The sequence below is a fragment of the Camelina sativa genome, chromosome 13 (genome assembly GCF_030686135.1).
Source record: "Camelina sativa cultivar CO46 ecotype springtype chromosome 13, ASM3068613v1".
Classification (NCBI taxonomy): domain Eukaryota; kingdom Viridiplantae; phylum Streptophyta; class Magnoliopsida; order Brassicales; family Brassicaceae; genus Camelina; species Camelina sativa.
In genome coordinates, this window is record NC_141892.1 from 4,093,295 (window position 1) to 4,107,991 (window position 14,697).

The following is a 14,697-nucleotide window of genomic DNA, read 5'->3' on the forward strand; positions in this document are numbered from 1 at the left end:
TATCTGATTAAAAAAACACTAATGACTCGATTTTATTTTTCTGAGTTATTAAGAAAGTAAACAAAGTTTTTTTCGGAAAAGGAAAGAAAATAAAAAAGGAGTGTGATTGTACAGTAATTTGTGACCGAAAGACATCGGATTATGATTGAGAGAATAAGTCCACAAGAAACCTCAATTAATTGGATGTGTGGACCAAAACAAAAATATAATGAGTACAAGTGGGAACAAAAGATAAAGATTCTAATTAAAGAATCTTGATTGTGGCCGAAGTGGGCGAAAGCTGGAATCTGTACCCTCCTAATTTCTAGAAACTTAGAAAGTGACCAATCCCTAATCATGTAGTATATATTACTGGTTGGTAATTAACCAAAAATCTAATCGATACTTTACTAACTAAAACTCCTATGTTTGATTATTTGATGAATCGATCATGTAGGTGTTCTTTCATTAACAAAAGAATATTTAGTGTGTGTCGTTGGTTCCAAATATGAACACTCTGTATTATTAAAAGGGAGTATATAATTCATTTTATGAATTGGATAATACTATATCAAAATCCGCAGATGGTGGATGAGATATATTTTTATTCGTTACTATACAACACGACACTAAACGTGTTCACTTCTATAACGAAAAAATGAAGGAACGATGATGACCTAACTCTTCAATCTTTATCTCTACCAGACATTATATTTCTTCGGACTGTCAAACATGTACAATTAGTTAATTAGTGCATTCAAATATGAACGCATGCAATGTATAACTCCAAAACTAGGCAACGTTTTTTCGTGTTCTTATTTTATGTTTGACAGCAAAGAATAATATCCATTTAAAGTTAGTGTAACAGGCATTACTGTTGTCAAAAAAAAAAGAAAAAAAGAAAAGAAAACAGGCATTATTGTTTTTATAATATGTAAACAACATAATAAAGCAAAACTAAAATTCATTCGATGGATCGCTTTTCTTACATGCGTTATTAAATTACTATCAAGATAACGCTTATGCAAACTAATAAGTGTCTTAACGTCTATTGACCAGCACCGGTAAAGTGATTTTTTTTTTATATATAAAAAAGATTAAAAAAGGCAAGAACACTTGTTTAATTATTTTGTTAAATTATTCAGATTATTTTTCTGTTAATTTGTTTTGTTTTTGAAACCATCGTGTTTTTGTCCGTTGTGGCTATCAATCTCCCTCTCTAATCTATAGACATAGAGATTATATGTAAACTTAGAAAGATTTAACGATGGAGAACAATTTGGTAGGATTGAAAAGAACGAAATAGACATCTTAACAAATAATAATTGTGGTTTATTTGTATTTTTGAATATCAATTATTGAATTATGTCGACGTTGTGGAGCTAGAAACTAGAAAGCTGCTGATGTAGCATCGTGGGAACTCGTAAGTTGTCTCATTCCACAGTGGATTCTGTTTCCATGCGATGAGTTTTCCCACTAAAGATAAGAAGATAAGAGACTGAAATGAAATATGTTTTCTCCACTCATATAGTTTATATTGGGAATATGTAAAGGCAGAAGGGAAGCGAGTATCTTATTTAAATCCAATTAATCAGTCTTAGGTTTTTATATCAATAACAATAATATCGGTTGGTCTATGAGACTACGACTACGGCTACGACTACGACTAATGACTATGGGTATAGCCTTGATCACTCTTGCGTGTGCTTCAGTGCATGTACATATCGACCTTAAGAGTCTAAAGAAACTGCTTATTATTATCAACAGTTGGAAGATATTTAAAGTAGAGTGTGTTATCTATCATATTCACTATCTTTTAACTTTAGTGTTTTGTTAACGGATACTGATAAAAAGAGTTGATATGTATAATCAATAGTGGTAGCTCAACTAAATTATCTAAAGATGCAAAAAAAATATCAAAACATCCGGATTTGCCACACTACAATTAACATGACAACGAACATCTCTCATTTAATATAACCGATTTAACCGAACCTGTATCGGGCTTGGATGCAATACAAATGCATGGGCTAATAAAGGCCCATTAAACAATTTCCCGCGTTGCTGAAAAAGCCTGAAAAAGGAATTTGAGATTTTTTTCGGGTAACTAATTATGGATCCGACTTGAAGAAACGGGTTGGGACTCTGCGAGTGAAGATTTTTTTGTTTTGTTTTGTTTTTACCTTTTTCCTTCATTCTCTCGGCTTTCAAATAAAAACATCTAAAGCGTATGAAGAGATAAATCCGATCTAGGTCTCTTCTTCTTCACCAACCTCTCTCTCTCGATCTCGATCGAAGAACTTAAAAGGCAATGGATAAAGGCAAAGCAGTGATGGGTACTGGTCGGAGATGGGCCATCGAATTCTCCGATCAATCTACTGTTCCATCTTCTCGTGACATCCTCGATCCACCTGGCTTCTCTCGTGCTTCTCAGGAACAGGTATTGGATTTTTCTTATCCCGAACATGATTCGAAGTTTCAATTTAGAAATTTTTTTACCGGAAATTGAGTTGTTTTTTTTTTTTTTTTGCTGCTACTGGGGATTTTGTGTATTGTCTAAGTAGGTTTTATGGTTTTATGATTTCGAATTCAGGATGATTCAGCTAATAGCCGTCAAAAGAAAGACGCTGAAGCTAATTGGAAACTTCAGGTATGATGTTTATGTCAATTCTGAAAAAGTCGTATCTTAAATTGTACGGATTCGATCTTGGTCTTGCTCTGTGTAGATCTTTTAAAAGGCATTGACTTTTTTTTTTTTTTTTTTTTTTTTTAATGTATTGGATTGGATTGTTATAGAATATATTTAAGACTGTGTCTTTCACTATGTAAATTAGGTGACTTGGTGAGATTAGAAAAGGAAAAATTCTTGCTTTAGCTGATCGAGATTGGGGGTTTGATGTAGATGAAGTTTTTTTTAAAGTGATATGTTTTTGTTTATTGATGAATGAGCAGAAAGCGTGGGAAGTAGCGCAGTCTCCGTTTAAGAATTTGATGATGATGGGTTTCATGATGTGGATGGCTGGAAACACAGTCCATCTATTTAGCATCGGTATTACATTCTCTGCTCTTTGGCAGCCTATCAGCGCTCTCCAGAGTGTTGGAAAGAGTAAGAATCCTTCTTTACATTACTATTATTCATCTTAGCCTTGTATGCAATTTGACGTCCTATACTCACATTAGTCAGTCCACAATGGTATGTAGTTTATCAAACAGTGATGAGTAACTTGATTAGAAAACGAAAGATTTAGATGAAATATTGAACATGCTAGATTGAATACCTTTTTATTTACTTTGGCTACTATTCTTTGAAGAAATGAGCAGCTGTCTCTCATCAGCATGTGCATTAAACGTCAGAGAAAATCATATTTGAATCATTCTTTTATCAAGTCCACTTACTTAAAGCAATAAAAGAAGGTAGACAGACGTACTTATAATGGGTAGTAATACCAGGGTGGAAAATAACAACACCATCTTTTATGTAGAATAGCATGCTCTACTTCTGAATAAAAGATTGGTAGGGTCTCTAAGAGAGGGAGGGAACCGCTTCTCCAGGATTTTGGCAAAGCAATTTTTCATCAGGATTTATATATTCTGTTCTCATCTTTAGTGGATAGTGTTAGTGTATGTTTACTATCAAACATATCTCCTTGTTATGCAAAGTTTGAGTAATGATTTGGGTTGGGAATTCAAGTCCAGTATTATTTATCCTTACATTTGACCTTTACCCTTGCCTACAGTTTTTGAGCCATTCAAGGATAACAAAGTGGAACTACTTATGCCGAAATTAGTGTTTCTTGCCCTAAACCTTGGAGGGTTAGCTTTGGGAGTCTGGAAGGTAAGAAACTTATCTCGTTTCTTCATTGTTTCCTCTTTCCTTTTGTCCTTAAGGCAAGGCTGCCTTGGATTAGTAGTGTAAAGTACTGTTTCCATATACAAACAAGTTTCCTTAGACAAACGATTTCACTTTCTCAGCTTAACACTTTGGGGCTTCTTCCAACACATGCATCAGATTGGGTTTCATCTCTACCCCCTCCTCAGGTTTGTGATTTCTCTGTGAAGCAAATTCTTGTGTCCATGTGTTATGGGATCATCCGTGAAAGCAAGAATCTGGCAATTTTGATCATCTCTAAAGCTACACATCTTGTTTTCTCCTCTCTTTGTTTTTTTCAGGAAGTTGAACACTCAGGTGGAGGATTTGTTTTCCACTGAAGAATCTGCGTCTCTTGCATTTTAAATAAACCGCTAAAACCGCGAGACAACAGACACTTTTGTGAGATAACTGCAACGGATACTTAGTGATTTGTTCAACCGTGTTATGAGGGAAGGGCTCATCATATATGGACCTTCTCTAATCTTATGATCTTTCTATATAGCATTTTCAAAACTCAGAAGCCATAGCTTTTTTTTTTCTTCTTTCACTTTTTAGTATGATGTTCATTGTTCATCATAACTATGAATGTATTATTGGTTGGCACTGAAGGGACCTATGCCCCAGCTTTTTTGTTTCTCATCTTTTTAGACAGCAATGGATAATGTTTTAGACTGAAGTTTTGCCCTTTATTGCTTCCACTCATGATTCTGAGTTAAAGACACTATTTTATCACGACTGAGAGAAGAGAAGAGAAGAGAGGACCTCTACGTCAGCTGGAAGGTTACAAGGTGGACTAGTAGCAGGCGCTATGGGAAAACTAGGTCAAGTTTGGGAAGCACAAGACGTGGAACAAAGTGCAGTCTTTTAGAATCATGTAAGTTAAGTCGGTCTACTCAAAAAAATCTCTCCACGACAAAATCAAAATGTTTTACTTTAATGATTATTAGATTGCAAGAAATAAAAAGATTTACAGGCAAAATAAAAAAACCCAAAAAAGAAAGATAAAATAAATAAAAAAAGAGAAAAAATAGATATTTTTTTTCCATTAATCCTTCTTCCTTTGCCATATTCCTCCGATCTTCAAGTAAAAAAAATTTGATAAAACGAACAGAGATGAATCTAAGGAACACGCTAACCTGATCCGAACTTTTCTTCCTTTTATTTATTTATTTGTTCTTATATTATCACAAAAAGATTGATTCTTTTGATCTTCAAAACTCATACTTCATCACTGTTTTTCTAAAAATCTGATTCAATTTATTCTTTTTTTTTTTTTGTCTTTTTTTCTTCTTCTTCCTCAGTTTTCATGTCCGCGAGGATTTCATTTCTGAAAAATCCCGATCCTTGCAATCACTTATCTGGTTATAAGCTTAGATATGGTACTGATGGTTACAAATCCTTTCAGAGCTTGTTCAGTTGCTTCAACGATGGAAGGATTAAGATCAAACTGCGAGAAATCGAGATACCCAGATGCAGTTATTGTTCGGTTTATCAAAAGAGACTCTACATCTGTTTGATCTGTCGTTCGATTTCTTGTTCAAGTCATATCCTTTTGCATACCCAGTTGAATAAAGGCCATGATATCGCCATTGATGTTGAAAGATCTGAGCTTTATTGCTGCGCTTGCATAGATCAAGTGTATGATCCTGAGTTCGACGAGATTGTTGTCTCTAAGCAGCTTGTTGGGTTGGGTATGTCTGTTAAATCCGGGGCTGATGTTGTTGCGGTTAGATCCAACAAGAAGAGGAGGTTGGACTCTCAGTTGATTATAGGATCCAAGTTTTTGGTCTCACCTCGAGATCGAAGGGAGAAATGGTCGTTTCCTTTGGGGCTAAGAGGTTTGAATAATCTTGGAAGCACTTGTTTCATGAATGCTGTGTTGCAAGCACTTGTTCATGCTCCTCCTTTGAGAAACTTTTGGTTAAGTGGTCAGCACAACCGTGATCTTTGTCCGAGAAGAACAATGGGTTTGTTGTGTTTGCCCTGTGATCTTGATGTTATTTTCGCTGCTATGTTTTCGGGTGATAGGACTCCATATAGCCCAGCTCATTTGCTTCACAGGTGCGATTTTTAAGCGTTATTCACTTTTCTATACAAAGTTTTCTAGAGTTTCAAAATGTATGTTAACGGTCACATTGCTATAGATGCTTATCTAAGTTTGTTAACATGAATTAATATCTTTATAGACATTATGTGATGCTGATTTGATATATTTTTTTGGCGTATGAAGTTGGTGGCAGCACTCAACAAATCTAGCAACATATGAGCAGCAGGATTCTCACGAGTTCTTCATTTCGCTATTGGACCGTATCCATGAGAACGAAGGAAAGTCGAAGTGTTTGTATCAAGGTAAATCTAATTTGGAAGAAAGAGATGGTTATGTGTTGTTTATGTATTGAAGGCCTTGGATTTCTGTTGATTGATGAAACCTTTTCAAGATAGAGTTTGATGATTTCATGTAAATTTGTTGGTTCACTGTACAGATCATGAGGAGTGTCAGTGTATCACTCACAAGGCATTCTCTGGTCTATTAAGATCAGATGTCACATGCACAACGTGCGGATCCACATCAACAACATATGACCCATTTATCGACATTTCACTTACTTTAGATTCGGCGAATGGGTTCTCTCCCGCTGATTGCAGAAAGAACAGATATAATGGTGGGCCAAGCGTGAATGCAACCATGCCAACTCTCTCGGGTTGCTTAGATTTCTTCACAAGGTCAGAAAAACTTGGTCCGGACCAGAAACTAAACTGCCAAAGCTGTGGAGAAAAGCGAGAATCTTCAAAACAAATGTCCATAAGAAGACTTCCTCTGCTACTTTGCTTGCACGTAAAGCGTTTTGAACATTCTCTTACCCGTAAAACCTCAAGAAAAATTGATAGTTACTTGCAGTATCCGTTCCGCCTAAACATGTCACCTTACCTCTCTTCATCCATCATTGGAAAGCGGTTTGGGAACAGGATGTTTGCCTTTGATGGAGAAGGCGAATATGACAGTTCATCATCTTCACCTCCATCAGCGGAATTTGAGATATTTGCGGTTGTAACTCACTCAGGGATGTTGGAATCGGGTCACTATGTGACCTACCTTAGGCTGAAAGGGTTGTGGTATAAATGTGATGATTCATGGATCAATGAGGTTGAAGAAGAAGTGGTGAGAGGATGCGAGTGTTATATGTTGTTCTATGCACAAGAGAAAGTGATTCAAAAGGCTCATAAAGAGTTGAGTTATCAAGTTATCTCCATGGCTGAAGCATTTCCCTTTGCTAATTGCTGACTCTAGACTTGGCTAAAGATTTTGACGCATTTTCCCTTGATACTTTTTTTTTTTTGATTTAAGGTTTATGCCAAATATTTCAAAGCCAAGTTTAGTGATAAAATTTATTTTTCATTACATCAGTGTTCAAAGTTACTACTACATCAGACTCCTTACGTCACGTCAGCTAAGAAATACGCGGACAAAGATGTTCAAGTTACACAAGTGGTACTTGCTGAGTGAATTTATATAAACATAGAATCAATCATCATCTTATGCTCAGCAAGTAGTTCTCAAATGGGACTGTAAACACACAAAATACAATTGTGTTTCATAGATATTTTTCCAGACTCAAGTAGAGGACAAAAATCTTCATAGAAATAACATCCCACGTGTCCTGCAGAGACCAAACAAACAATCATCTCATCTCATGCCTCGTCTGCGCCAATCTCTGTCTCGTTCTCTGCTTCTATCATGATCATCTCTCTCATGACTTGAGCTCTTTGCTCTTCGTTTTCGGTCCTTGTTCAAATCATGTTGTTGCCTATCTCTGTCTCTGTGTCTGTCTTTGTCCAAGTCATGATCTTTTACCCTTTCTCTGGTTGATTTCTGTGGCGGACTTTGGCTTTGATTCTGGATCTCACTTCGGTAACTCTTTCTAGATGAATCTCTAGAATCTTCACGCCTCCCCCTTTTCTCCAGTAATACTCTCTCTGCAGTTGAGAAAAGCATTGTTTATCTCGTTTGTAAACAAACAAATTTTTTTGCAGCAAGAGTCTTTTAAACTACCAGACAAGCTTTTGTTATGGAGGTGGAAACAAGTCTCCAATGTTTTCATCCAGAAGATAGTAACTTTTGAGTGTATAGTAAGAACTTACGATTTCCTGATAAGCCATCAGCTTCAAGCCTCTTTCGGTCGATTGCAACTTTTCTTTCTATCTCATCAGAGTTTTTCATTCCCTGTTCCTCCAGAGATTCTCTATACTCTATCAAAGCAACCTCTATCTGTCTAAGCTTTCGTCTGCAGTAATAAAAAATGTAAAAGTAAGGCTACATATCATAATGGAGTAGCTACTGATACCTTCATTTTGCTGATCAATTGGTAAGCTTTTGCTTTTTCTAGATGAAAATTCCAAAAGCCAGGAATCCACCTCCATGGGATAGAACCAAATACCCGACCAAACCCTGCCACAGTTTTTATTGGTTTGAAGCTCTAGCATCAACATGAAGGAATAGAGCTAATATTTTTGTGTACTTTACTCTATACTTTTCCCATTTTACCTCTTTAATTATTAGTGCTGAAGATCAGAGTATATCATGCAGTACCTTTGCTCCTCGTCGATTCCAGTTTCAGGCTGGACACGAACACTTGGATCATACTTGAGATCTTTTTCATCGGTCTTGAAAGTTATTCCACCAGCATTGTCCCTACCAGACAAGTAGCTCTTTTTTTGTTCATTATCCTCTCTCGCTCATCTGGAAGTTGGCAAAATGAGGTCATTTTTCTCGATGGCTTTTAGCTTCGGCTGCGGGATTGGTATTGTCGAGGTCAGATTCACAGGCTCTTTAGTTTCAACTTTATCATAGCTGGTTTTCATTCGCCCAGGAGAAATGTTAACATCTTCCCAAGTTGAATATCCCTGTCGATACTTTGCATTTTCATCTATTACTTCATAGCCACTTTGTTTCTCTGAACCTTCCAGGCTTAGCAGCCGAGCAACCATCATCTCTCTACCCCCAACAAGCGACTAACCATTGTGTCTGCATCGTCTCTCAAGCTCAGAAATTGGTAAACTCATCAGCTCTTGGCTTGCAGCTCCTTCACACATTGCCAGTGCAGCGTCTTGATTGCTCTCATCAGCATACTTCAAATTACCCATGAGACTTTTCTTCTCTATATCAGACGCATCACCAATGATAAAATGAAAAGAGGTAACACCAGAGTTTCCTGACCGGAGAAACGTGGCTCGTAGCCCATTTATTTATGCATCTGAGAAGAGAAACCAGTCTGACCATACCTGCAGTACTTTGAGTACTCGTTCCTGCACAAAGTAAGAATGATATTGCAACAGAACTTGAGAATGTAAAGAACAACATAAGAGAATCATTTGCTTTCTGAGATTACTTTAAGACCCTCCGCGGTAATCCTTTCAGTGACGCTGCGGTACAGATCGTTAAAGCTTTCCATTATATCGGGTAATGTTGCTTCGAATTTTGTCCGGTATGCAGAGGCATTTTTAACACGAGCGCTGCTATTATGAAGAATGTCAGACACAAGCATGAGCCTTGCAACTTTAGTCGGTATTGATGTCTCTTTCAGGATCAACGACTCTGTCAGAACTTCAACAACCTGTGTGAAACAAGTAAATATTTAGTATAAAATCTGGAGATTTTGGTCCAACGATATGTAGTTTGAAATCATGACATTAGTTATTTGACTGGTGTATGTAATCAATCCATTACAGTATGTAATATCTAATGTAATCCAGAACAAATTTTACCTCTCCAGCTGCATCTGCGTTATCCAAAGCAAACCCCATAGCTTCTTTGATTTGACTCCGTTCTAAAGTTAGAGCACGCAACATGTTCTCAAATTCATCCCTTTGAGGATCGGTTAGAGTTTGCTCAGCTGCTGTCCGCTGTTATGAACCAGTGATAAGGTATCAATCAACAAATTTCGCGGAAAAAGAAGTAATCTATGAAATGTGAAATTGCAAGGAAATTACCTGGGTGCCTGTAGACTCTTTTCCATGCTCTGGGTTCCTAGGTGCAGGCAGCGGTGGCGGAATCCATCTATGATAAAATACAAACAGTGTTAAGTGCAATATTGCTAAGATAAATACAATCCAGCACCTGAATCAGTTTCAAAGCTGGCTAGGTTAAATACCTTCCACTTCCAGCTATCATGATATACGGCTCTGTTCTCCATCTTTGAAGGGTATCACCCTAAACGAACGCGAGAAAAATCATGAGGGTATAACAAAAGATGACGCCTCATCTATTCCTAATAATGAAACAATAAAAATCTACCTGAGCAAAGGAATAGAGCCTCCAGACATAGTAGGTATGCTCCTTCGAGCCCAGCTCAAACAAGAAGTTAAAAAGTGGATTCCCTCGTCCCCTCTCCATAATAGATTGTTCAAAAGCGCATCCACCGTCGAGTACATTAAGGGCCATAGTATCAATAATACGTTTGAGGTGCTCGTCCTCAGGAGAAACAACAGTGATATCCGGAACATTTGGGGCAAGAACCTGAAGATGAAATTCAGTAACACCAGAGTTTTAACATATACTATGAAGGATAACGTTTAATTGTCAAGTATCATATGGAACTTTTAAATAAAAAATTACGCCATATGGACCAAGTTTGCATACCAGCTCAGAATTTTGATTTGGAACAGAAGTTATTGATGGACCCGATGTACAAGAAAAAAATAAATTGCAGCCCTGCCAATTGAAAAACATATGACAACTTTTAGAGTTGCATATAAATAAAAGCAGCAGATCAAATGCAACGGCGCAACAGTCACATTCAGTGATTAAGATATAATAATGATACAATTAAAAGCAAAATGAATCTCAAAGAAGCACATAACTTCCACAAACCTCCTTACTCCGGATTGCCATATGCCCAAAAGGTGGAGCTGGTAGTGCTTGTGATGGCAGACAAAACGCTTTACCCCACCCAATTTTCAGCTCATACTCATACACAATGATCCCTATGAGATATAGGACAAAAGGATTTATAAGTGTCTTGCAAACCATCATAGTACATGCATCAAGGAAGCACATTTATTATCAAATCAAGATAGTCAAAGATTAATAAATTTATATCTTGTTAGGAGGTCAGTAGTTTCCAACATTGTATAACTGAAGAAAGAAAAAATGGAAGTACCAAATAAAAGCAGTAGCACTGACCAAACAATGAACTCCCTACGTATGTCTTCAACTGATTACGTTAAATGTAAAGTTTTAAGAGAAAAATCAGTCTGTCCAATAAAAAAAAAAATTGCTGATCTGAAGTTTTGGTTAAAATGCTATTGCTATGCAGAAACCTGAGAAAACAAAATCTAAACTAAATTTTCATCTTTTTCTCCTTTATCATACCGTACACCACCAACATATTCCAGTGAAGAATCTTGCACAGTCCCATATAAAACGGTATAGCTAACCTTGCATTTCATCCTTTGCAGCTTGCCCATCGGCTCTATTCATGAAAGCAACAAATCTAGAATGTCTTTGTCGCTATGTGGAGATGACAGAAAGGAGGGAACATACCTGCAGAAATTACATGGAAGATAAACTTCTATATCACAACAGCGAGGAGATTGATTGCAACTGCGAAAGTCATAAGCTATGTGGAGATAACAGAAAGCTAATTATACTCCAAACATAACAAACAAACAAACAAAAAAAATGGAATTCCTACTCTAGCATTGTAACAAACACATCAAAGCAGTAGTATTACAATGAGTCAATGATCAACAACGTCGTCAAACTCTTTGCTTATGACGCCAACACTAGAAACGACATATCACGATGAGATTAATCAAAAGCAGTCCCATTTGAAATGGAAGCCTCATCTCTGGACTTTACACATGCTATTCCGCGAATGCATAGAAAAGCAGAAAGGTCCATGCTTTTTAATTAACAAGTTTCTCAATGCGATAGAAACATTTAGTCCTAGCAATAAATATACATCATCAAAACAAGAAGCCTATAATTCTTAGTTAATGAAGCCATGGCGGTTTCCAAGAGACTAACCTTGAGAATCAGGTTTGGGCATATCATTGGGATTGATTGTAACCACCTCGAACGAAAGTCTTAGCTGCACCACCATCTCCTTGAAACGGTTCCACGAATTCCTGATACAGACGAGCTGCTTCATCTTCCGCTCTCTACATTTACTTTTATAAAAATAAAAATAAAAAAAAACCCATCATTCTCTACATCTAAATCCCAGAAAACACAACTTAAATGATTTGAATTCTTTCGTTCCAATAGCTCCCATTGAGGATTCAAATGGCTAAGAGAAGAAGAAACGAACCTTCTTTTTGGCTTCTTCTTCTTCTTCTCTGTGTTTCTGGAACGGCGTTTTTTTTCCGAGTGATCAAGAAGGAATTCATTCTTGCGGCGTCCAAACTTATCTCGAACAGCAGAAAGGTAAAAAATGCTCAAGAAACTATGTTATCAGTAAGGTTTTGGGGGGGGGATGAAGACGACCGATCTCCAAGGTAAAAATCAGTATACGGCATAGCATAGTGTCTCTCTCGTGAAGAGATTAATACAAAATTCGTATTTTTTCTTTAACTAATGTTGTAGTCATCTTTTATTACTCCATCAGGTTTACCCATCTTAACCAAAACAAACTGTATCAGATTTCCAAAATGTTAACGATAATCTTTTGTATCAGGCTTCTAAGCTATCGAAAATAATGAATATGAAACTGGAGGTGCAGGTTCGGATACTATATTATAATTGAGCTAAATGTTTGGATATCAAAGATACTTAAATGTTTACACATCCAAGGACGTCACAACACCATTACTCAGATATATATGCATCTAATTATTGTTACATTGCCAAATATATAGTAATGAGTGATGATACTTTTGAATGGGTCTCTCTTAATAATAAGGCTTTATATGTTCTTCAAGTAGACGATTTCAAATGGTGTTCCTTCTTCATCTACCTCCATTGGCAAGCTTTTTGAGATGGTGAAACGCCTTTTGCTTTATCCATTGCCTGTCATATGGCAGATATGCACTCATCGAGTGTTCATAGCTGCCAAACGAAAAAAAGGTCGCAAAGATTCACCACACGTTTTAATAGATTCATAAGAAAAATTGACAAAAAAAAATAACCTTACACTATCTTTAGAACCACTTTCTAACCATGTCTCCTAACTTATTTAGCAAACACCAGAGGTAGCAACAGACTTAAAAGATCAAGCATTGTAAGTTTTGTTATACAACATGGGTATCCCAACGATCTCTATACACATTACTTGTAAGATATTTCTGTAATATCTATTGTCGATTCAGGAAGAATTTAAACTCTTCAGCAGACCTCACAGTAGTATTAAAGAACTACAAGATATATGCAGTTTACTGAATATCAAGAAAGAATTCTTCAAGAAAATTTCTGTGGAAAGGAACAACAGTGCATGTGCCTGTTGCATCTTTTGAGTTTGAACATTTCTAAATGTTTTTATAATGACTAGCAAGTAGCAACCAAAACATCTATGGATTCAAAAGAATGATATGAGTGGGAAACGAAATACTATTACTTAGGGGGGAAATGTAGGACGAAACACACCACATATAGATGGGGAAATGTGGTTCCTGATTCTAGTTTTATGTAAATGTGAACCATTGATGTAAATTTGACAATGCCCTGGTAGGAACTAAAACATTTAAGAGAGAGAAAGGGGGCAAGACTTACACCAAAGCGCTCAAGTCAGCAAGACCATCAATAAAATTGTAGAGGTCAGCAATGTCATAGCTAATATTTCTGAGAGAAGGGTTAATTTCCTTCAACTTCCTTTCGTATAAGCCGCAAATGCCTGTTTAGAACCAAACAGTTCAGCATATGAGGGAAAAGATCAGGGTCAAGTTCAGAAATTTATAGCTAAAACATTTTTGCTGCTATAAAACCAACAAAAGCTTCCCTAATTCACTCTACACTAAGAATGGTGAGAGGTAATAAACGTAAGAAACCTATCTTTCTTCTTCATGCTACATCCTCCACTTTACTGAGCAAACAAGTTAGTAATCAAAACACCAACTGGAGAACTAGTAATTCAATATGCTAATACCATTTGGGTACCAAACAGAGTCATCACACATAATATCCATTGGCTCATAACAGTATTTCTAAAATCTGAACCTCCTAGCAAGTCACAGAATAATATACAAGGCGTAATTCAAAATCATCCATGTTGTTACCACAAAAACAAACCTCCAGCATAACCATAACTAAAGTCAACAATGAGTAACTAACTAAAGCTATACACTAGTTACATAATGGTGATTCGAAATTAATAGTTTACCATCCATAGCTTGGCCTATAGAATCGTAGTCCATGAAAGTCCTGGTAGCTCTGCTGTGAGAATTTTGCAACAAGATGATTGTGTGCCTACTGTTATGATTAGCCTATAACACAACAAAGAAAACAGCTCTGAGCTTAATCAGCTTTATAAGAACTCAAAGAATCAAAACAAGTTCAGAAAATTTCCCTCTGTTCCGCAAAGGAACTAGAAATCATCAAACTCTGAGAGTAGAACAGTGTAGTTTACGATATTCGAAAACCTAGTTTCTGTGGAAACACGATCTAACCAAAAAGGCTTTGCTCAGATTCCTATGCGATTGACTAAGGAATCACTAAAACTACACAAAAGGATCGTTAATTAAGAGAAGGAATCGATTACCATCTTCAAGTGATATTTTGACTTCGATTGCAGAGTTGAGGTGTTAGACGAAGACGACGAACGAAACAATCAAACAAGTTTCAATGCTTCAGAGAGGAAAGCAAAAAATTAAAGGGACGCCAAAATAACCTCTAGGGGCAAACGCGTAAATTAATG

General features: G+C 36.6%; 3 protein-coding genes and 1 pseudogene across 6 annotated transcripts; 2 read left to right on the forward strand and 2 right to left on the reverse strand.

Annotated features, from left to right (window-relative positions):
- The first annotated feature begins 1,987 nt into the window (after positions 1-1,987).
- On the forward strand, positions 1,988-4,526 carry LOC104735092 (uncharacterized). Of its 2 annotated transcripts, none has more exons than XM_010454811.3 (6): positions 1,988-2,419; positions 2,573-2,629; positions 2,932-3,085; positions 3,717-3,814; positions 3,952-4,017; positions 4,150-4,526. In XM_010454811.3, exons 1-6 carry the CDS (start codon positions 2,291-2,293, stop codon positions 4,186-4,188), a joined length of 543 nt encoding a protein of 180 aa, XP_010453113.1. In that variant the 5' UTR covers positions 1,988-2,290; the 3' UTR covers positions 4,189-4,526. The 2 variants fall into 2 exon arrangements, with proteins under 2 accessions (XP_010453113.1, XP_087337590.1); XM_087481464.1 differs by having other exon boundaries at positions 2,114-2,419; positions 4,154-4,489.
- On the forward strand, positions 4,524-7,250 carry LOC104735091 (ubiquitin C-terminal hydrolase 22). 2 transcript variants are annotated; one of them, XM_010454810.3, is made up of 4 exons: positions 4,524-4,724; positions 5,256-5,911; positions 6,081-6,199; positions 6,334-7,250. In XM_010454810.3, exons 2-4 carry the CDS (start codon positions 5,544-5,546, stop codon positions 7,131-7,133), a joined length of 1,287 nt encoding a protein of 428 aa, XP_010453112.2. In that variant the 5' UTR covers positions 4,524-4,724; positions 5,256-5,543; the 3' UTR covers positions 7,134-7,250. The 2 variants fall into 2 exon arrangements, with proteins under 2 accessions (XP_010453112.2, XP_087337589.1); XM_087481463.1 differs by lacking the exon at positions 4,524-4,724 and having other exon boundaries at positions 4,925-5,911.
- LOC104735090 (protein RRC1-like) lies at positions 7,224-12,290 on the reverse strand (annotated as a pseudogene). Its single transcript, XR_015578570.1, has 14 exons — positions 12,160-12,290; positions 11,877-12,019; positions 11,788-11,795; positions 11,285-11,357; positions 10,719-10,831; positions 10,488-10,559; positions 10,143-10,364; positions 10,000-10,058; positions 9,839-9,905; positions 9,614-9,751; positions 9,238-9,462; positions 8,439-9,154; positions 7,991-8,133; positions 7,224-7,825 (listed from the first exon to the last, which is right to left on the reverse strand). The product of XR_015578570.1 is annotated as a protein RRC1-like (transcript).
- A 275-nt stretch (positions 12,291-12,565) lies between these two features.
- Positions 12,566-14,686, reverse strand: LOC104735094 (enhancer of rudimentary homolog). Its single transcript, XM_010454812.2, has 4 exons — positions 14,542-14,686; positions 14,164-14,266; positions 13,557-13,677; positions 12,566-12,896 (listed from the first exon to the last, which is right to left on the reverse strand). Exons 1-4 carry the CDS (start codon positions 14,542-14,544, stop codon positions 12,797-12,799), a joined length of 327 nt encoding a protein of 108 aa, XP_010453114.1. The 5' UTR covers positions 14,545-14,686; the 3' UTR covers positions 12,566-12,796.
- Between the last annotated feature and the right edge of the window lie 11 nt (positions 14,687-14,697).

Excerpts from the sequence above, each read along its gene's own strand:
- LOC104735094 (XM_010454812.2), bottom strand. Across the intron at positions 13,678-14,163 it reads TATAGGCCAAGCTATGGATG|GCATTTGCGGCTTATACGAA; the intron begins GTAAACTATTAA and ends GGTTCTAAACAG. Across the intron at positions 12,897-13,556 it reads GCTGACTTGAGCGCTTTGGT|CTATGAACACTCGATGAGTG; the intron begins GTAAGTCTTGCC and ends TTCGTTTGGCAG.
- LOC104735091 (XM_087481463.1), top strand. The coding sequence starts at position 5,157 with ATGTCCGCGAGGATTTCATTTCTGAAAAATCCCGATCCTTGCAATCAC. Across the intron at positions 5,912-6,080 it reads CCAGCTCATTTGCTTCACAG|TTGGTGGCAGCACTCAACAA; the intron begins GTGCGATTTTTA and ends TGGCGTATGAAG. Across the intron at positions 6,200-6,333 it reads GTCGAAGTGTTTGTATCAAG|ATCATGAGGAGTGTCAGTGT; the intron begins GTAAATCTAATT and ends TTCACTGTACAG.
- LOC104735092 (XM_087481464.1), top strand. The coding sequence starts at position 2,291 with ATGGATAAAGGCAAAGCAGTGATGGGTACTGGTCGGAGATGGGCCATC. Across the intron at positions 3,086-3,716 it reads TCTCCAGAGTGTTGGAAAGA|TTTTTGAGCCATTCAAGGAT; the intron begins GTAAGAATCCTT and ends CCTTGCCTACAG. Across the intron at positions 4,018-4,153 it reads CATCTCTACCCCCTCCTCAG|TTGAACACTCAGGTGGAGGA; the intron begins GTTTGTGATTTC and ends TTTTTCAGGAAG.